Source organism: Heloderma suspectum, chromosome 11 (assembly GCF_057233095.1).
Source record: "Heloderma suspectum isolate Gila_16-S chromosome 11, 16-S_ref, whole genome shotgun sequence".
Classification (NCBI taxonomy): domain Eukaryota; kingdom Metazoa; phylum Chordata; class Lepidosauria; order Squamata; family Helodermatidae; genus Heloderma; species Heloderma suspectum.
The window spans coordinates 6,227,135-6,249,688 of record NC_139468.1 but is presented as its reverse complement, the minus strand read 5'-3'; the positions used below and the strand labels follow the sequence as shown (position 1 = coordinate 6,249,688).

At 46.2% G+C, this 22,554-nt stretch overlaps 2 protein-coding genes across 2 annotated transcripts in view; one reads left to right on the top strand and one right to left on the bottom strand.

Annotated features, from left to right (window-relative positions):
- Positions 1–4,244, top strand: part of ENTREP2 (endosomal transmembrane epsin interactor 2) — a 205,007-nt gene extending 200,763 nt beyond the window's left edge. The window contains exon 10 of the mRNA XM_084816401.1: positions 3,444–4,244. Within this exon, the coding sequence (XP_084672527.1) occupies positions 3,444–3,629 (186 nt within the window). The 3' untranslated portion in view covers positions 3,630–4,244. The remainder of the gene's footprint in view (positions 1–3,443) is intronic.
- A 3,142-nt stretch (positions 4,245–7,386) lies between these two features.
- The window catches only part of APBA2 (amyloid beta precursor protein binding family A member 2), a 158,727-nt gene continuing 143,559 nt past the window's right edge, over positions 7,387–22,554 (bottom strand). Inside the window, exons 9-12 of the mRNA XM_084816400.1 lie at positions 19,747–19,959; positions 18,082–18,201; positions 9,948–10,088; positions 7,387–8,876 (exon numbers count right to left, since the gene is read on the bottom strand). Of these exons, the coding sequence (XP_084672526.1) occupies positions 8,805–8,876; positions 9,948–10,088; positions 18,082–18,201; positions 19,747–19,959 (546 nt within the window). The 3' untranslated portion in view covers positions 7,387–8,804. The remainder of the gene's footprint in view (positions 8,877–9,947; positions 10,089–18,081; positions 18,202–19,746; positions 19,960–22,554) is intronic.

Below are 22,554 nucleotides of genomic sequence, written 5' to 3'. Positions count from 1 at the left end.
AAGTCTAGAAACCCAAAAGTCCTCATATCTCATCACGGAGGCCCACATGTTAGCAAAATACTCGGTGAATTCATAAGAATATAGGAATATGCCTCATACCGCGTCAGAGACGTGGTCCATCTAGCCCAATATTGTCAACTCTAAGTTGCAGCAGTTCTCCAGGGTTTCAGGCGAGAGTTTTTCCAGCCCTACCTGGAGAAGCCAGGGATCAAACCTGGTATCTTCTGCATGCAAAGCAGGTGCTCTTACCTACGGGCCCCTCCAAATTCACCACACCTCTGCTAGAAACCCATGGTGCAAGGTTATTGCAGAGTGGCGGGGGCGGGGGAGTTAACAAGCAGAAACGCCCGTGATCCAAGGAGTCATGCAGCAGCCTTGAATCAAAAGAACAATTTCAAAGACAGTTGCTCTTTTAGTCATGTCTACGTGGATAGCCACCAAAAGTTCACAGGCGCACCACAGATCTGTTCATGACCCTCGTGTGTGTGTCTTTTCCCTTGAAACGATTGCATAATGCAGAGCTGGAAATGTGAGCAGAAGTGGCGGGCTGTTTTGCAGGAGTTTTTTGTACTTGAAATGTCAAGTTCTGTGCTTTTTACCGTGTGTGTGTGTGTGTGTGTGTGTGTGTGTAGAATTTAAGATATTTATAGCCATTCATTCTGCCTGACAACATGCCTCTAAGGCAGCTAACAATAAGCAAAATTAACACATAATCAGATTCTCTGTCTTTTAAAAAAAGCAAAGATGACAGGGCCAATGAAGTCTTTTCCGATGATGGAAAATGTCCGTGCCCCAGGCCTTAGGTGTCACTGCAGTGGTGGAAAATGTTCCAGCTGCTGTTCTTCAAAGGTTCCACAGTGGCCATAGGGGAGAATACCCCCCCCCCGAAGGCATGCTGCCTATCAACCACAGCCAGGTTGCACCTTCTATTACGGTCCTTAGAGCATGGAGCATCCCTTCACCTGGACAACCTGCAGCTCTTCCCAGAGGCAGAGCTGAAGGTTTGGCAGGGTGGGGAGGGGAGGGGAGGGGATGATGTAAAACAGGGGTGCAGAACATCAGGCCCAGGGCCATATCCAGCCTGCCTGGGGCTTCCCAAATGGCCACAGCTCCTTCCATTGGCCCCACCCTCTTTCCTCCAACCACTGATCATGCCGTTCACACACATGCGTGCGCACACACACACACACACACCCATTGTTAAACATTGAAATGCCTCTCCTAAGGCTTAATTCCTGGCTGTAAAAGCATTAAGCTAAAATATGCTGGCATTTTTTTGTATTTTTGGCCTCACTCGTTTTGCCTTTGGCCACACCCCTTTTATCGTTGGCCCCACCCACCACTGAAATATGGACACTGAAAGCCCCCAGGCTGAAAGAAGTTCACCTCCCCTGATATAAAAGGACATGCAGTTCAAGCAGCCTCTTTGTGGGTTACATTTACATCAAATGTGAAGTTCCCTGCCTTCAATTTTTTTCCCCAGGGGCGCACACATATCCTCCACAGCACATTGCTGGATTTGACTCTGGCCCAAATGTCAATGCCTTGTTTTCAAGAAAGCAAGTCCCCTGGAACATTTTCTTGAGCAAGCTCCATTGCATGAGCAGGGGCTGCACAAGAACACAGAGAGGGTGTCATGTCATAGTTAAGAACGAGAGCATTGCAACCCTGGTTCAAATGTCACCACAGCCATCAACACGGTAGCGTTAGGCAGAACTGGTTGTGTGTTTGCCACATGATTCTGGTTCTACAGGATTAGGGTTTTTTAACTTTCAGTTGCTGTTTTTTCCGTTTATACAGTTGTGTGTGTGTGTGTTGTTGTTGTTGTTGTTGTTGGAAGCCATTTTGAACGGTGGTTGGGTTTCTGACACCCAAAAGTTTAACAACAGCAAGAGCGATTTGGCTGGCGGGTCCTAGGGATAGAGCTTTCTCAGTGGTGGCCCCCACCTTTGGAACTCCCTCCCCAGGGAGGGGAGGCCTCCTCACCGCCAGCTTTAAAAAGCCAACAGTCTGAAGACACCTTTTTTCCACTCATTTGGTGCTTAAATATCATTTATTGCTGCTGCTGCATAGTGTGTTTAATTGTAATTGTATACATTGACTGTAACTATATGTTTGTGTTTTATATTTATTTTTATTTCATTTCTGTACTACTGAATAGCCAAAACTCTCTGGGCGGTTCACTACTACCACTATTATTATTATTATTATTATTATTATTATTATTTACATTTCTATACTGCCCAAGAGCTGGAGCCCTCTGGGCGGTTTACAAAGATTAAATATTGGAAGCCACCTTGTGAAGGCAATGCACCCTGAAAGGCCAGATAAAAATCTGTTAGTTAGGTACCAAGTCAGTTCCTTGGTCCACCTGGTTTAGTATTTTCCACACTGACTGGTAGCAGCTCTCCAGGGTTTCAGGCAGGATTCTTTCCTAGCCCTGCCTAAAGATGCCAGGATTGAACCTGGGACCTTCTGCATGCAAAGCAGGGGCTCTGCCACTGAGCTACGCTCCCTCCCCACAGCTCAGAGATCTCTGCCCTGGCTGGCCTCATCTTAATTTCATGCCCTTCAGTCTGAACGTTCCTCGCCTGTAAAATAGGAGCATTCATCGGTCGCCTTGGGCCAGGTCTTTGTGTGGCTCTGCTGGCTCGTTTTTGAGTTTGGTGTTCAAACCCCTGATCCCTAGTAACTCAGAAGTAGATTTCTACTTGCATATGCAGGTCACCCCAAAAACACAGATTAGATCATGCAAGCCTGGGGTGGCCAGGTGTCCTGCTTTACCGAAGAGAGTCCTCTGTTTTGGAGAGATGGCAGAGGACAGGGCCTCTGTTGGAAAGCATCCTCTCTTTGATGGGATGTCCAGTCCAAGTCTGGTTTAAAATCAAAGAACCGCAAGGAGGCAGCACAGGGGCCTTGCAGTTGCCCATCAGATGGAGCCGGCACCTAGGATCTGTGGCTGGGTTCACTCTGCATAGTTTAACTCCTAAACAACCCAGAGCGTCCGGCTTCGGATGTCATGCAAACAACCTACGAGCAGAGCAACCTTTTAACTGAAAGCGGAAGCAACAAGCATGCTGGGGGAAGCACACTCACTCGCTCCCACGTGTGCACAGCCACTCCTGGGTTAGTTCACCACAGCTGCCTGGTACGTGTGAACTCAGCCCTAGTCCATCTTCCCCACTATGGGGAGATGTCTTGTACTTCTGTTTAAATGATAGCGATGATCTCTGAATGTGCACCTATACATACAGAGGTGCCTATGCAAATGTCATGCAAACTGGTGTCCTCCTTTCTCCTCCTTTTGGCAATGCATAGGCGGCCAGGCTATGCAGTCTGGATGTCTGCCCACCTCTGCTCTGAAGTGCTGCCCGCCCAGCCATCCTGCTTGCCAGGGAGGCCCAAAGAGCAGCCCACCTTCATCCTGTCCTCTTTTTCCACAGGTGATTACGAGCTCCCAGCAGAATGTGGATACCTCAAGAAAGCGGCTCCAGGAAGACCTCCACCTGCAGAGCTGTGGGGCCCTGAGCTCCCCCGTTGCCTTCTTACGCAGGGCCCACGTCAGCCGCAGCTTAGAGAGGGGAAGGCCCCACAGTTTAATCGGTGTCTGCCGAGAGACCATCCTTTGACAATGAGCCATGGCTCCACCAAGGAATACACAGCCCACTAAAGAGACCTTGAGGAACTAGGAAACTCGTGGAGACTCACCACCAACTCGTGGAGACTCACCACCAACTAGGCAACTCGTGGAGACTCACCACCAACTAGGCAACTCGTGGAGACTCACCACCAACGGATGGCTTTAAAAAGGCAAAATCAAATCCAACACCCCTAAAGAGTCTTCCTTTTGAGTCCCAGTTTGGATCTTTGGATCCAGTTTTCAAGAATGCATATTCAAGCGACACCTTTTAAACAATAAACAAATGGTTTATTATTAAAAACCAAACAAACAAAAAACCCAGACCAAACAAGCAAACGTGTAACACAGATGCTTTTTCCTATACCAAGGAATGTGTTTTTTAAAGTTCTGATGGATCTGCTTGGGGAAGAGAGGTGGGAAGGAACCACTATTGCCAAGCTGCAATGACCCCGCTGTACAACGTAGAAGTTGTATTTTATTCACTGTACCTCAAAAGTGTTTTTAACTAATTCTGAACAGTGTTTTAATAATAATAGTAATAATAAAAATAATAATAATAATAAAAAGTATTTCTGGACATGGCATCTTCCAGAAATGATTTTGTGCAATCAGTGGATGGATTTTCTGTTGGATTTCTTGGGATGGTGGGAGGGATATGTTTATTGACTATGTCCCATTTTTTGGTATGATTTTCATGCTTTTCCCACAGTCCCTTTTAAAAGAGCATTCTAGGAAAAGATCTACAGGTTGATTTTTGCTCCAAGTTCTAATAAGGGAACCTACTATTCATGTGTGACCCTTTCTGATGTTACCTTTGCAGTGTAGGAGTTATTAAGGCATCTTCCCTCCCTTCCACACCGTAATTTCTACTGGAACCCTCTTGCGCAAGTGCATGCAAGTTGCCTGGTTTGGTGGGATATGTTTCCAGGACAGAAACTCCGTTAAGATTTTTCAGTAAGACCATAATCTGAGGCCCTTCTCTGGGTGCTTTTGGAAACAGGGCCTTTTCTGTGGTGTCCCACCAACACCACCCCATGCCAAGTGAAGACTCCTGAGCCTTTAATGTCAACTTTTTTTTAGCTGCGTCTGCCTTGTAGTTTGTAATGATCCCGCACCCTTAATTCCTGTTTTGTTGGTTTCATCTTACCGATTCTTGATGATTTCACATTATTTCAGTTGCTTTTCTAAGCTGCCTTGAAGCTGTTCAAGCAGAAAGGCAGGTTAGAGTTTCACAGTGCAGCCCCTTCCTGGGCCACTGTTGTTCCAGGTTCTAGGCAGAGTGGCATTGGCTTGTGGGAGGAGCTCCAAACTTGGCTAGTTGGCTTCTAGAGTTGCCTTTTCAGTGCCACAGAGGCAACATTGGAAGGGATTCTAGGCTGCAATCCGAGGCATCGGTGGTCAGTTATTCCTGAGCCATCTGGCTACCTTTAAATGCAGATTTTTAATCACCTCTGATGAGTTGACTGTACTCACAAACAAAGTAGGTGCAAAATACCGCTGAGCCAAAACACAACTGTAACTTTGCCATCTCATTTCTGGGTTACAAAGCAGGACTCCCTCCCCCTCTGCCTTCATTGAGCAGGGGCAGGTCCCACAAAGATGACCAACCTTTGCCCATTGAGGTGGGAGAAGGGGATAGGAAGGAAGAGGAGTGTGTGTTGCCTAGGCAACATGGGAATACTTCCTCCCCTGTCCATGCTGCATTGCAGCCTTGCAATATACAGCAGTGGTGGATGGGGAGGTATGGAAGCACATGCAGGGATTCACTGGGCATGTTGCATCTTCCAATAAAACGCTTCCAGTTTTGAGCATCACTTTGAAGCTTTGCCTCTTTTTATTTTGACTCTCTTATTCGGAGTCATAACAACATTAAGAAAAGCCCTGCTAGATCAGACCAAGGGTCCATCTAGTCCAGCATTCTGTTCACACAGTGGCCAAACAGCTGTCCAGCAAGAACCCACAAGCAGGACATACTTATTTTTTTTATTTATTTAATATCTATACTGCCCAATAGCCGAAGCTGTCAAGAGTCGAAGCTCTCACTCTCATGTGAGTGAGAAACACTCACTCACATGAGTGCAACAACAACCTCCCACCCATGTTTCCCAGCAACTGGTGTGCATAGGCTCACCACCTCTTATACTGGAGGTAGCATATAGCCATCAGGACTACTAGCCATTGATAGCCTTCTCCTCCTTGAATTTGTTTAACCCCCCTTTAAAGCCATCCATATTGGTGGCCATCACTACATCCTGTGGTAGCGAATCCCATAGTTTAACTCTGTGCTGTGTGAAGAAGCCCTTCCTTTTATCCGTCCTGAATCGCCCACCCATCAACTTCATGGGATGACCCCTGTGGGTTCTAGTATTATGAGAGGGGGAGAAAAATGTCTCCCTCTCCACATTCTTCACCCCAGGCATAATGCTGTGTACCTTGATCATGTCTCCCCTTACTCACCTGCTCTCCAAGCTAAACTCTCTGAGCTGTTGTGGCCTTTTCTCATCGGGGAGAAAGGCTGCCATGTAGCGCTTCCGGCACCACAAGAAGCTGAGGTGGCTTTAAAGGGGGATTACATAAAATCATGGAAGGGGGGAATTATATCAGTGGCTATTAGCCATAATGGCAAGATAGGACCTCCATGTTCAGAAGCAGTTTACCTCTGAATATCACTTGCTAGTGAACAAAAGCAGAGGCAACACTATTGACTTCTAGCCCTGTGTGTGCACTTCGGGGGAGGGGGCAAACAACAGGGGCTTCCTAGAAGCATCTGCCTGTCAATTGTTGGAAGTAGGATGCTGAGTCATCAGATGGACATTTGGTTTATCCGACAGGGCGCGTCTTATGTTCTCTTATTTTCTAATTCTTTTTTTTCTCTTTTTTTTAACAGCCATCTCTTGTGGCACCTTAAAGTGAATGGCCCACAGTTTGGAAGCTATGGGTATAGAGGAAACGTGAGCCATGATCTAGCATACAGATTCAAGTGTACTCAGCTTAGCCATTGAAATCAATAGGCCTAAGTGTGCTTAAATCTCAGTGCTGAATTGTGGCTCCCTGCAATGACAATAAGGACAACAACAACAAACTTACAGATTTTTTTCTATCCACCACCATTCTTCCTGGAGGAAATGTGTCAGAAAAAGCAGACATGTCTGTGTGAGCTTTTAGGCACTTTTTCATGCTGGCTGGAAAAACATAATCTGTGTAACGAACTCTTGTATACTCCTTGTTGCAATAACAGAAGATAGCGCCTTATCCAGTCAATGGAAGATAGCGCCTTCATTGATACCTCTCATTCCTTGCTCTTTTGTCAACTACTCTACTGCAGGGACCCCAAGGATCTGTAAAGAGGAACTGCAGTTCAGAAACCCATCAAAAGTGTCCATCTTCAGGAAAAATGCATTTCAGCTCTGTGAGTGTGAAGCTACAGTGACCTCCAGTGGAAGCCAAAGAGTTTAGACTATGAAAAACATGCGCTCCTTATAAGTCTGCAATACCAATTCCTGGGTGGTAGGATAAATAAGCGAGCAGTTATGTTCTCTTCAATGTAGTTTGCAACCACCCTTACTTAGTCTCAATCTACCTAGTGCTGCTACTGCACAACCTCTGTTTCAAAGGCATTTTGCATGGCAGTCTTACATGATTCCCGCTGCAAGAGACAGCAGTCACACAGCAGCAGTGCTAGGCGGTACTGGTCCCACCTCTATTGCCCAGCGGTCTGCAAAACAAACAAGAGAAACCACAGTGTTTATTACTCCAAATTTATTAGTGAGTCTAGATTAATTCTCGCCTAGGGTCACCTGCATGCAACAGAGATCTACGGTGTTACTCCTTGAAGTACAGTAATCCTAAAGCTGTTTGTTACTGCATGGTAAGGCGTCTTTAGTCACAGTGTATTTTTCTTCAAGGTCTTGGCCAAAGGTAGAGAGGGGGGTGGGGGAAGAGAAAAAAAATCAAGACAAAAAAATCACATCAGTTGACATTTATCTCATAATGAACACCACATTACTAGTACTTGGTTTATCATCGCCACAAATTCTAATACTGTTGATGGCAGTGGCTTCCCATTCACAGCCACTGGTTACATTCAGATCACAGTTGGCTCAGAAACAAAAAAACAAAACAAAAAAGGATTAAACTTTTTGTATAAAAAATTACTATCCAAGCATGGCTTTCCCATAGTGAACTTGTGTTCAACCAAAGGGTGATATGGAAGGTTGTGTCATCTTAAAATGTGGACGGTGTCCCCAGCGCCAAATCTGTAGGAACCATTTCTGTCGTTAAAAACCGTCAAGCTCCAAAACATAAATTGACTTCATCTAAATAAATATTCAGCATTCGTATTATGGCAATTCTTTTATTCTGTATTTTTTTAAAAACCTTTTCCTCCCCCTATCATTCCACCCCACCAAATCCCCTTGTTCCTGTTTCACACTTAAGTCACATCTCATCAAAACTCACGTTAATTACACTTGTCAATAAGAATACCAATAACAACAGTAGTTTTTCTTTTGATTAGCATCCCCCCTCCCCCCGACTTAAAATTGCATACATTCTTGGTCATTTCAATGATCTGCCCTTGTTCAGCTGTTTAAATTTTGCAGTCAAATGTGCAGGTTTTGGGCATCCGTGATTTTAAAGTGTCTGTTTTCGCAGACTCATTCGCACCTTTGCATTTGCCATTCTGGTTTAAAAGTGGCAGATGTGGTAGACACAGGATGGACATGCCACAATCATGTTTAAATACATATTACAAGCATGACCCACTAGGAATGAAGTTTACACAGGCCCCACTGCCACAAATGGGGCCCAAGCAACATGACAGTGGAGTTTGCGCAGTGGGAACGCTGGTGGTGGATTTCGCCCTATGCTTGTAAAGCTTGCGCAAGAAAAGGGGTTTTGTGGATGACGTTGCAAAATACTTCTATGTATTAGAAAGATGGCGTCAGTGGTTTTCGTCCATAGTAACAGCTTCATCTTTTGGCAACAAAATTTTTTAAAAAGAGAGAACCTAAGGAAAAAAAAGGCAAAGAAGCTGAATCCATTGAGTTTCCAGAATATCCAGGACTCGGTTTAAACCCTTTCCTACAATATACAAAATTCCTCTTGAAGGTTTCTCACATGGCTGGGATCATATAGTCCTTTTGATGAGAGATGCAGCCTTGTGTTAGATGTACAGCGGCGTCTCTTGTCCAGTTAGCAGCCTGAACATTGCTGCCGGCATGGTCTTCATATGGATCTGTCAAGTGGGTTATGAGAGAATGAATGACAATTTAGATCAGGTGAAAGTCACAGCAGATGGGCTTGGATTAAGGCTCTGCCTAATAGTTTGTAATTTCAATATACAGTTTGAAAGTTGCCCACTGAATACAGCTGCACAAATTATGGGGGCCCTAGCCAGCATAGCCAATGGTGAAGGATCATAAGAACATAAAAAGAGCCCTGCTGGATCAGACCAAGTGTCCATCTAGTCCAGTATTCTGTTCACACAGTGGCCAACCGTCAACCAAGAACCCACAAGCAGGACACAAGTGCAACAGCACCCTCCCATTGGAATTGTGGGCCAAAACATCTGGAGGACCACAGGTTGGCCACTCTTGCCCTAAGGTTTGTATGATCCAAACTCTTGGGGTTTTCTATTTTCAGAGAAGCAGTGCTGAGGTGGACCCCAGATTAAAAAAAAAAAAAAAACTTTCCTCATCTCCCACATCCTACCTTTCATGGAGGATAACCCTTATTGTCACAATGACTATATACTACCTCCATTATCATAGGCAGTATGCCTCTTGCTGAGAACATGGGCAGGAGGGTGCTGTCGCACTCATGTCCTACTTATGGGCTTCTTATTGGGGCAGTTGGTTGGCCACTGTGTGAACAGAACGCTCAACTAGACAGGTCTTTGTTCTGATCCAGCATGACTCTTCTTAATGCCCTTATCTCGTGATTCTCACTTACTCATTCCTGCCTAGGCACTGATGAATGGACTTCACGTGTTTCATGCCCGTTTTACAAGCCTGCTTCATTCAGCTATCTGAATGTCAATTTATCAAATCGGTAGAACATACAGAGACAGAAGATGGGCCTACGTTTCATGTTTGTGAACACAAAAGTCAGATAATGTGCATCTCAAAAATTCAGAAATACTCTACAACCTTTCTGAGGAGCTCCAAGTAAAATGCAGGCAAGGCCACCATTTTGGACTTAGCTACTGACCATGAATTATTATTATTTTCTTTCTCCAACAAAGGGAATCTAAAATCTACTGCAGATCCTTTATTATGGATAAAAGACTCCACTCAGGAAGACTCACCTCTCCCACAGAGTTTGACAAAGCTTGCACTATCTTCTCGTGGGCAGTGGCAACAACACTTTGACCATTGATCTCAATGATGCGATGGCCAACCCGGACCCCACCTCTCTCCGCTATCCCACCTCTCATCAGACTGCAGATCTGCCAAGAGATACATTCAATTAAACAGGAAAAAAAAAAAAGATTGTTGTGTGCAGAAGTAACAGGAAGGTCACAAGCTTTTAACCTTGGTCTCCTTACCTAGAGATTATTTGATATAGCTATAAAAAATGCTACACAAATCAGGCACTAATACAAGCAGATTTGGCCAGGGGCAGACAGGCTGTGCTGATGTCCCAAGTGCCAATCGGCAGCCTTGGCCCATTCAAATCAATCCAAAAAGTTGTACTGGTTTATTCAGAGTTTATCCCAGGCAGAAAAACAAAGTGGGGAGGGGAGGGAGAATTTATTCTAATTCTTAGTGCATTCTAAGGATGGGGGAGAATTTAATATGGTCCACATTCGTAAGTGGACCAACCTAATTTGTATTTTCCAGACTAATATCCGGAACTGAAGACTATTGTCCCTTGGAAAGCACACTTCTCTGATTTTTGGGATACAGTTCTCAGCTCAGAAAGTGCATACAAGAAGGCATGTATTAGGGAAAGTTGCATACATAACATTATTTATTTATTACCTTTGTATCCCACCATTTTTCCTCTTGTAAGGAACCCAAGGCAGTTTACATGGCCCTCCTCTCCATTTTATCCTCACAACAACGCTGTGAGGTAGGTTAGGCTGAGATTCAGTGACTAAATCACCCAGTGAGCTTCATGGCTGAATGGGGACTAGAATCCGGATCTCCTGAGTCCCAATCCAACGCTCTAACCACTACACCACACTGGGTCACTGTGTATAGTAGGAAACGTTGAGTACAAAAATGCATATATTGGGGGAAATTGTGCACAAAATGGGTATGCTAGGGAAAACGGCGTACAAAAATTAATCACATTTTTGTGCAGGCATTAAAAAGAAATCACTGACAGATGTAGAAACTGGATGGAACAGGCTAATGACATGCAAAATTGTCACCAACTGGAATAAACTGATCCATCCGTCATCAGTTTGGACTACACGCAGTAAGCGTGCTTCCAAACAACCCCCATGGCTCTAAAAACATGATGCCTGACTTCATGCAACAGTGACAGTTCACTGTGTCACTTTGCTACCTCAGAGAGTCGGTGGTAGAAGAGAACACAAATGGTTGCTATGGGAATAGGTCTCTGCACACACACATACACACATGGAGGGGGCCCTCTAACAGTCATCTACCTCTGTTTTAAAAAGCTATACGTATTCCTGGCTTTTGCAAGTACATAAAAACACATAAAAATACACTCTGCCACTGAGCTGCTGACCCTTCTCTAGGGCCCCTCGGCACGTTCCCTCATATTCTTCCCCTTTCTTTCACACGTGAGGGGAAACTAGAAACTCTCACTCCTAGTTTACAGCAAATCACAGTTTGCTATTTTGTCTAAAGCCAGTAAACAATGGTTTGTGTGACCCACAGCTCAAAACCATGGTTTGGGATCTGCAAGCAAACTGGTTTGCTCAAACCAGCGTTTGCCAGCTTCTGCTGAAATGGCCAGCTATGGTTCTGCTGTAACACAAGACTGGAAGCGTCTTGTTCCCCCCACCCCCCTGGCATGGAGGAAAGAGAGGAATTAGTGTGGAAGTTCAACGTTTCTATGGTTTAGTATCAGGTCTGAATGCAGCCTCCAGCTCTCCATCCCTGCAAGCTGGTTGTCTAGAATATCTGTCTTCTGGGTTCCTAGGTTTAGCAAAAAAAAAATTAACTTCTACTCAACACAGGTCGTGGGTGGGAAGAACATGCATGAAATGTCTGCATCAGGGCAGCACCTGTTCCTTAGAATGGGCACCAGCACTCCTGAGTTATTTTCAGGTCAGCTCGAGGTCGCAATACAAAAGCAGCAGCTGGGGACACCAAGTACCAACTCATCCATTCAAGCCTGAGGAAGTGGGATCCAAACACAGTTCACAAACACAAGACAAACACAGCTGGCTATCCAGCCAGAAATGCCCCAAATCTTTCTCTCTTCCTGCCCCAGCTGCTGCCAGGCTGTGGGTCTTAAAGTCTTGTCACCGGCTTCAAGGAGATCAATAACAACTTGTGATTTCTGGGTCAAACGTTTACAGTAAGACAGCACATGGTCACAAAGTTGGACGGTCCACCAGATCGAGCAATTTGCAAATTCAGATAGGGACAGTGCCACTGTTCCAGGGTCTCTTTCTGGCAAAATGGGCCAGCACGCTTCAGTTGATAAGAGGCTTGATTTTAAGAAGAGACTCCACGTGAGTGGAAGAAAGGCATCCATGTGGATTTATTTGTAGATTTATCATGTAAAAATCCAGTGTTGGTGCATGATCGTCGAGCTCCCTGATGGATCACATTGGATCGGCTAAAAAATAAGTCAAGCTACCCCACCCCCCAATAAATCGGTAAATAGCACAATTTATTTCCAATCCAGTCCAAATTCCCTGTTAAAGTCAATGGAGACATTAATGCCTGCACTGATTTCAATGTGGAAATGTAAAGAGGGTGCAGCCCTGAAAATAGCTTGGAGGGCAGGAGAACAACCCACAATGGAAGACTATCTCACTCCAAAGAACTTTAGTGGTAATTTGCCACTTCAGAGCTAGCTGGTTTGAAAGTAAACCAGGAACCAAAATTCAGGAGCTTCTATACGATCCTTTGAGGGGAGTGTAGCCAAGTTACAGTTATCCATGTTCTGATAACCTCATGTTTGGATCACTGCAATGCGCTGCACATGGGGCTGCCTTTGAAAATGGTCCAGAAGCTTCAGCAGGTCCAAATTAGGGCAGCGAAGTTGTTAACAAGGAGTGGTCAATTTCATCATATTACACCAGGGCCCCATCCACACCGGGCTTTTACTCCAGGGCAGGTGCAAGTCGAGGTCCCTCGTGATAGATGACACAGTCGTGACTTTGCAGCCATCCGTGGTTTACGCCCGGAAAATGCGGTGTTCCGAGGAGTCATTTTACTGCGATTTTGGGGGTTTGCTGCGCATTCCCCCGTGGTCGCGGGCCATCTGTTCCTTCCCCGAACTGACCTCGCATCTTACAATGGGCATGTTGTAGGCGTGCGTAGTGCCTGTGTCACTCTGTGATGCCCCTTTGCCCCCCCATCCCTTTGCAGCTGTGCAGTTACAGAGGCACAGAGGAGCATTTTCATTATTTAATCACACTTTTGCACATATTTGAAGCTTCATATATTCGCAACAGTTGCTTTTGGACTCAGAACCCAAGGGCTGGGGGGGGGTCTTGGGGGAGGAATAACATTGCTCCGGCCACCATTTCGGAGCGATGGCTAGGCATGTAGCGCTCATGCTTGGAAGTGCGATCCATCGCGAAAGTCTCAGGCTGGAGAACTGACAAGCCGATGGTGCGGAAATGATGGAGCACAAAACACCCAATTTTTACCTAAAACAGGGTCAGAAAGACACAGCAGAGCCCCTCAAATATACAACAGCCACTGAAGTGTCGCACCCCCACACTCACGGGACTGCACAGCTGCGCATTTCCGTATAATGGCAAAAAAAGAGAGAGGGCACGGCGAGTCTCTTAGGGAAGGGCACAGCACATCGCGAGTGTATCGCAGGGCAAGCCGACTTGAAGCCGCATTGCTGCGCAGTTGCGATGGGGTGGGGAGCCAAAGCGGTGCCATGTAGATGGGGCCCAGTGCTTTATGATCTGCACTGGCTGCTGGTCCATTTCTGGCCCCAATTCAAAGTGCTGGTAGTAACCTACAGAGCCTTAAACAGCTTGGGGTGAGGTTACCTGAAGGATTATCTCCTCCCATATATACCAGCCCAGACCCTAAGATCATCTTTGGAGGCCCGTCTCTGGGTGCCCCCACAGAATGAGGTGAGGTGGGTGGCTACTAAGGAGGGGGCCCTGCGTGGCTGGCCTGGCACCTATTTTGCAGTAGAGACCTTGTTATTTTCCCAGGCTCTTTAGTCCTTCAGTTTTAAAAAAAACGTTAATGTGTTTTTAGTGCTTTGCACTGCCGCTGGCTTTTATCTTGATTTTTACTTGGGTTTTATCCATTTTAAACTTCAGGTTTTTACATTATGTTTTACTATGCATTTTATGCTTTCCAGTTTTGTTCTGAGAACCGCCCAGAGAGCTTTGGCTAATGGGCAGCATGGAAATGAAATAAGTAAATAAAACATTACCAAGCTCCCAAGGCTCATTTCAGAGCCTGAAATGCTCAGCAGACATCACCAGCATCTCCCCTGAGGACTCTTGTGCGCCTGGGCAGTGGGTTCATGCCACGCACATGCTGACGAGGACAAGCCAGTGACCCAGGTCTCATGCAGTGCTGGCCATGCACAGCCTGTGGCTTCTCGGGCCGCTTTGGCCATCCACATGGACTAGAGGTGCATTCCAAAAGGCACCCCAAATTTCTGCAACAGGGGGCGGATGGCAGAGACGCAAATGTTCCTTGCAAGACACAGCGATGTGGGCAACCTGAAAATCTCTTCTCTGAGCATCCCTGCTGCCTGTCTGACAAGAGAGCTGCTGTTACAAAAGAATTTATATCTGTGTCGTCAACAGCACTACAGCCTCCACAATCCGATATCCTGGCCTGCAGGGAGATCTCAAGGTCTCCCATGACTCACGTGATCGCCCTGGAGTGCGCTTCCCATGCAGTGACGGTACTGCCAAGGCTGCCGTGGAATGACAACCTTCATCCCCAGATTGTGCAGCTCCTCATCATTCAGCTCATGTACCCCCCCCCCAATCACGCCATAGACAGATGCCTCTGCAAGCCCCTTGTGCCATTTGCAAGTCTTGTTCTCCTCCCCACCTGGCCCTTTTTGTTTGCTTTGGGGGGATTTACATTTTACACTGATCAATAAAAGCGGGGACAACATCACCGCATGGATAGAAGGGTGCCGAAGAGAGGGTGCTGGTTGGTGAGTCTAGGATCCAAAGAACCATGCAAGTAATTCAGCTAGCCTAGGAGTCATTGTAGCATTGCTAGCTCTTGAAAAATGTATTTGGGGAATCATTCACAGTGCTGGTTTTGACTTAGAAAGCCTTACATAGCTCAGGACCGCAATTCCTGATAGAGTGCCTCTCCTGACATCAACTGACCCATACACTACGTTCAGCATCTAAGGCCCTCTTCTGAGTGCCTCCTCCAAGGGAGGCTCAGAAGGCAGCAACAAGGGAGAGAGTCTTCTCGGTGGTGGCTCCCCCAATTAGGGAATGATCTCCCCAGTGTGGCTCGTGTGGTGCCAACATTATCCTTTTGGCACCAGGTTGAGACCTTTCTCTTTTCTCAGGCATTTTGGCAGCGTACAATGAGTTTTAATCAGGTCCTGGATTTGTCTTAGGGTTGATTGCTTAAAGTTGTTTTCAGATATGTGCTGTCTGCATGTGTGTTGTCTGTGTGTTTTTATGTAAATAGTTTTAAAACTTTGTATACTGTATTTTTAATGGTTTTTAATCTTTGAAACCCACCCAGAGAGCTTCAGCTATGGGGCAGTATGGAAATGTCATAAATAATAACAATAATGATGATCTTCAGTGCAACTGTTATCATGCGCAAGGAGAGAGGCACCGCCCCAATGGGGGAGGCGGGGCCCGTGTCTGCTTGCCCTGCCCCCACTGTTGCATCCCAGCCACCCAGACATTGGGGGTGCATGTCTGTAGAGGGGATCCACCTTTCTATGCACAGGCTCCCCCCTTGATTTTGACCCCTGCACAAACGGTTTGAAATCATGGGGAGTGGGGAGCAGGGTCCCCTCTACAGACATGCCCCTCCAACATGCGGATGGTGTTGAGGAGTGGGGACAGCTGGCAGGGACAGGGTGGCAGGGCTGGCAAGCATGGCTTGCTCTCTCCCTGCACAGAATCATGATCATGTGCAGAAGACCACCAGAACTGGCCCAAGACATGTTGTTGCCTGAGTCGAAGGACAAGATGGTGCCCAGTACATTCCATGTACAGAAGCTGACTGGACTGTTTCTTCTGCACTGGCAATGGGACGGCGTCTTCCACCACACCTCAAAGCAGCAGGCTAGCTTAGGGGTGCAAGGCAGGCTGCTTGGCACACGGCTCTCCTCCAACACCTTGCTGCCACCTCGCAGCATCTGCCACCTGAGGCGACCACCTCACCCTGCCTAATGGTAGGACCAGCCCTGGAGAACACCAACATACAGCTTGTAGTCCTCAAAGAATGTGTGAATTATCACTGGAAGAAATCAAGCAAAGCCAGACATTATCTCATTAATCAGGACCCCGGAGAAAGAGGCAGGCAGGCAGAGACCACCTCACGGCCTGCTCCAGCTGGACCATCCCTCCCCACACAGAGATGTCTACCACCAGCTGCCCTGTGGGAAGGATCCTGCTAACTTGTTATGTGTTGATACCGTTTACTGTATTACATGTGTGTAGGTTATTATACAGACAAATGTTGTACTGGAAAAGTCTTTAATATTAGCGGAGGTATATGTTCTTTTAAATAATCTACCTGCTTCATGGAAATTAATGAACTGTCAGTGTAAATGGATTCTCAGTGCCCTTTTGACAGCTACAAGACTGATATTGCAACACTGAAAGGATAAACTTGCACTTCCTATAACGCAATGGATTGAAGAGCTTACAATACTGAATAGGTGGCATATAGGCAGTACACCACCTTCAAATGGATATTTATCTGGATATCTGGTCTGCTTTTGTTGAAGCTTATGTATAATTGCTAGAAAATTGTATTTTCATATATATATATGCATTTCATATGTATTCATTGCTATAGAAATCCATGTATTTATACTAAAAAAAAACTGGACAAAAAAGAAAGGGGAAAAAAGTGTGCTTGTGTGTGTGTGTGTGTATATGTGTGTGTGTGTGTCCTTGGAAAGATTTACATCCTTAAAGGCAGGGTATAGATAATTGTCAATAAATAAATAAATAAATCCCTAATTCCTTCCTACTCTAACTAATCTTCTGTCTTCACTGGCTCCAAGTCTCTTCACTGACTTCTCACTCTCACTCCATCTACAGGAACATGGAAGGTATGGAATGAGATTACAATACAAAATGCAGAAATGCCACAAATATCAACATGGAAACTACACAGTAACTAACAGGCATTCTTGTATGTGCAAAAGGATTTCAGCCCTGACTGAAAGAGTATGGATGGATGTATCCAAATCTGACAACTGTCTAGCACAACCTTTCCCAACCTGGAACCCTCCAGATGTTATTATTTGTCGTCCCCCACCACCACCTTTCTGCCAAAATGATGGCACTAAAGGCAGCTCTACTGGACTACAACTCCCATCACCCCAGGCAGCCTGTTTGGTGGGGATTGTGGGACTAGTAGTCCAATGCACCTGGAGAGCGTCAGGTTGGAGAAGGCTGTTCTAGCACTTCAGACTTCAGCCTTCTGTAATCCTTCTTCTTCTGCTCTCTGTCAAAATGTTGACTGCATGTTCCTCAGGGCAGGGGACCTATGGTTATTGTAATAAGGCCTCAATAGCGCTTAGCAAGCCACACATTAGCAGTTCCTGCAGCGGGCACACAAGACTGCGGATATTTTTCCCCAATTGTGAATATACCTAATAGCCACTAGATGGTACCAAATTCTAGTTAAACTTGTCCTGCTTTGGGGGAAACTAATTCAGAACCAATCTGGGAATCCAACATTCTGGGCGTGGAAAGCTACATGAGGAATTCTTGCTGTCAACTATTTAATATAGCTCTGCAACAATATGCAGTAGAAAGTTGTTGTGTTTTTAAATGAATGTAGGATTTGGGGATTCTGCACACCATGTGAAGTGGGGATGGGACAGGCTGCATACACTAGCATTCTGCTCATTCACAGTAAACCAGGATAAGCCAGGAATTCTGGCTTATCATAATGCATCAACGTAGCCTACGTTGTTTCTGCTCCAGCAGGCGAACACAACTCCCCCTCTGGAATGTGTCGACAAGGTGAGAGGAAAGCACAACTAGGCTTCTCCACCCCATTTTATTGCTGGGGAAATAGACTTTCCCTCTCCGAACACCATACTGACACTAAAACAAAGGACGAACTTACGATTCCGTTCTGCACGCTGAAACCCAACTGGTATTTCAAGTCGGGTCGCTTTATAAGGACGGTGGTGACCGGAGGGCAGCTGACGATGTTCAACTTCACTTGTGTCTGATTCTTGAGACCCTGCAAGATATTCCCTGTGTTAGCCCATGCCCTGCAAACAGACATTTATTACGAAGAATGGCAAGCAGCTCCCAGCATCAACCACCTCTATGGGGTTGTATCCAATAGCAGCTCTGCTTTAGTGCAGCCTTCCCCAATATAGTGCCCTCTAGATGTGTGGGACAGCAGTTGGCCATGCTGGCTGGGAACTATGGGAGTTGCAGTCCAACACAGCTGGAGGCCAGGCCACCTGGCTGGGGAAGGCAGGCTTAGCAGAAAGCATTTCTGCTTGTGCAAGTTGGGGCACCTGATTTTCAGCAATTTCCCCATCCCATTTAAGCCCCCCATCCCCCAAAAAAACTGCTGGGGGGGAGCGTTGATCGGCCCTCCAGACTGAATGGAATATGGCAAGGAGACCAGCAGTAGGAGGGAAGGATGGGAGAAGATGGAGTGCCCCGGCTTGTGCGAGTAGAAGCGTTTTCCACGAAGACAAAGACACCATTGGATACAACCCACTAGCAGTAACATCTTATTTATTTATTTACAGTATTTGTATACCGCTCCATATCAAAGACAGATTTTGGAGCAGTGAACACAAAAGATAAAACAGTAAAAGAATAAAAAGATTAAAACACCACTTTAAAATCATGCTTAAAAAAACAAAAAACAAAAAAAACCAGAATGCCAATAGAAACTGTGACTGGTCAATTAAGGAATGCCTCATGGAACAGTGCTGTTTTCAGGAGGCGCCGGAAACAACACAGTGTTGGTGCCTGCCTGACCTCCAGGGGCAGGGAGTTCCAAAGAAAGGGGGCCATCACACTGAAGGCTCTTACAACCTACTCCCAATTTTATCCCATTTTGAAGTACCCAAGGAACTCTTGTGGCTTGTTACAATGGAGATCATTTGTGTCTTAACTGGAGTATTTTGTCTCAGTGTTTTATGACAGTGTACTTGTAGCAATCTGAATGTTACAGCCATTTGGCTAGAACAATCCCTAAATCATCTACCTACTAGACACCCAAGAAGGCTATGGCAACAACTGCCCAAGGAACAGCTTTGTGAGAGGCTTCTGAAAACCCATTTAATCCTTCCAGCATCCTTATTCACTGTCAGGAAGGTGCAAAGCCCTAGCACAATCCAAATTATAACTGAACACATGCAACCTGCAACTAAATGTTGTAGTGCGGAGTTCTCCCTGTTCAGGATTCCAGCCACTCCGTTCCATTCCCCCCGCCTCATTTTCCTGGTTTTCCCCAATAGTCAGTCAGTTATCTTTGGCCATTAAGCATGCTCAGTCCTTGCTGAGCTGTTTGGGAGTTTTCCCCATCCCCCTTAGGGTCCCCCCCAAAAAAGTTGCTTTGTTCTTCTGCAAATCTTGGCAGTTCCTCCAGATCTGAAGATACTGCTTTGTTGTGCATGGGTAGTGCCATTTTGGCTACATAATCCATACTCATAGCCTAAACATCAGAAATAGAGGGAAAGATTATTGGGGGTCTCTTTTTTCCAAATGCGCTAACACTATCACAACTGACAAGCTTACATGAATAGAACAAGAATGGTACCTTGATGATCCCTTGACACGTTGCCAAAGGAAGCCCAACCAGACTAGTCCCATTAATAGACATGATCTGGTCCCCAATGCTGAGCTTCCCTGAGCGAGCTGCAGGGCCCCCATTCATCATGTTGGCCAGGATCACTGTGGGTAAAATGGACCCCCACCCAGACTCCACGATCACCACGCCAAGAATCTCCCCCTTGTGTTTGGCTATCTGCAGCTGCAAAATAAAGCAAATGGGGGTGGGGAGAGAATATTTGTGGAAACTCTGGAGAAGTGCAACAAAACCCAGAATTAATGTGCAAGAATCTTTGTGCAATGGAACAGAATCTGTTTGTAGCACACTGTGGTCTCTAGCTGAGTAGGGTGAACTGTGGAGGGCTGGTGTATACAAGAAAATGGGATGTTCATAGCCCAGTAGGCTTGAGTTGCACGCAGCAGGTCCCAGGTTCAATCACTGTACTCTTTCAGGCCAAGGATTCTGTCAATGCTCTGCCTCAGTTGTGGCAAGGGCTTCATGTTGCTGGGTGTTGCTATAGTTTGGTTTGTAGGGTTGTACTATGGGTCAGATCTTTAGCAAGGGTTGTGCAGGTCAGGTTTCACAGGAAAGCCAGACAGGAATAGACAAGCACCACAGAAAACTCCAAGTGGGGATGGAAGCCAGACAGGGTTGTCTGTATGTTGCTGCAAGAAGGAGCAGATCAAGAATGTGCCTTAAATAGGAGTTTGGCCGCATTTAGGCTGGTTGGCCACTTCCGCACTGACTTTTATGAGGCATTGTCTCATTAAGGGGCCTGCCTGCTTTAGCAGCAGTGACATGGGACTGGCTGTGGCATGCTAGTGTTTTCATGGCTGAAGTCCTTGGAGTCCAAGCATGGCAATGGAAGCAGGGGAGCTGACCCATAGAATATTTCTGGGGAACTGGGTCCTGGGGAGTTGGGAGCCTTGTAACACTTTTCCATGACCGAATCATCTCCCTGAACCATTGATCTGCAGCCTCTTCTGCAGGACAAGAGGTCAGGATGCTCTGAGGTTGAGGGTTCAGGGTCCTGGCCCAAGGCAATCCCTGGCATATCCAGTTCAAAAGATCAGATAGCAGGTGAAGGGAAAGGGCCCTGCCTGAGACCCTGAAGGGCTGCTGCTAGTCAGGGTAGACAATACTGGCCTAAGCTGGACATACAGTCTGACTGGTATAAGCTATTTCCTATCCTATCCTAAAATAGATCCTGCCTTTTGGATCCTTTCTGCAAGGACTCCGATTACAGCCTAATTACTAGAGGGAGCTTTCTTCCTGCTATAATATATACATTTAGATATAACACTTTGGAATATTCTCAAAGCACTTTGCGCACATTATCACAGTAATTCTTAAAGCAGTCTTGTAAGGTGTGCTAGTATGATTAGCTGAGAGTCTGAGGCCTGGAGAAGGGAGCCTAGAATGTCAGAGGCAACAGAGAACCTTCTCTGACGAGATTGTGAATTTCTTTGGCATGGATTATTCTATGATTCTATGATTGCTGGAATGCTTCTTAATGCCCAAGGAAGGCCCCTTTCATGGAAACCTCAAATATCCCCTTGCCTTAGACAGCAAGGGTAGCTAAGGGGCCATCTCCATGGCTTTCAGCCTTCTCTCCATCTTAACTGCGCAGCATTGCAGCTGCGAATTAGCTTCTGCCGCGATACACATGCATTTTACTGCAGACTTCTCCAATGAGAAAATCTGTTGTGCCATGACACATAGCTGTCGAAGTGAAGTAAATTGCAGCAGTCACACTGTCTCTTTTTTTACCGTTATATTTAAATGCGCAGCTGCACAGGCATGTGAGGGCGGGAGTGTGACAGTTTGGGTTTTAGCAGCTGTTTTGTTTTTTAGGAGTTCTTTTGTGTCTGTCTGTTCCTCGTTTGGCAGTTCTCCAACCCGAGACTCTTGCAATGGTTCTCCAAGGTGGGTGCCCTTGAGAGATATGTGCCTACCCATCATTCCAAAAAAGTGGCTGGAGCAAAGATGATCCTGGACCTTCTACTCCCCTGAGACCCCCCGCCCCTTGGCCACTGAATCCAAAGCAGTCCTTGCAAAGATACGAAGCTGTGATGGTGTGCGGAAGTGTGGTTGAAGAAATGAGCCTCTGTAACTGCTCAGCCATGTAGGAACGGGGAGGAGTGAAGGGACATCTCAGGGTGACAGAAGCACTAGGCACGCCTTCCACACACCCACCGCAAAATGCGAAGTCAGTTTGGGGAAGGGACAGACAGCTCGCAACTGCGGGAAACCCACAGCAAACCAAAACATCGCAGCAAAACGCATCTTTGGAAATCCGCATTTTCTGGGTGAAAACCACAGTCAGGCTGCGAAGTGGCAACTGCGTCATATGTCCCGACGGACCTCAGATCACAGCGGCCCCAGAGTAAATGGCTCATGTACATGGGGCCTAAGTGCCATGAGCAGACTCACTGGTTAGAGCAGCTGTGGGCAACCTGTGCCCCACCCTGTGCTTTGGCTTACAACCCCCATCAGTCCTAGTCGGCATAATCAATGGTAAGGTATGATTGGGGTTGTAGGCTGAAACATGTGGAGGGCCACAAGTTGCCCACTCCTGGGTTAGAGGGACCAATCTTCCTTGCATCTGTCTGTCTGTCTGTCTGTCTGTCTGTCTAATGTATGAGTCGATCTATAGCCAAAGGATTCAGGGGGTAGTATCCAATGTTAGTCCTACTTAGAATATCATAGAATAATGGAATAATAGGATTGGAAGGGGCCAATAAGACCATAGAGTCCAATGCCCATGACTAATTTAAGTCCTATTCATTTCAGTGG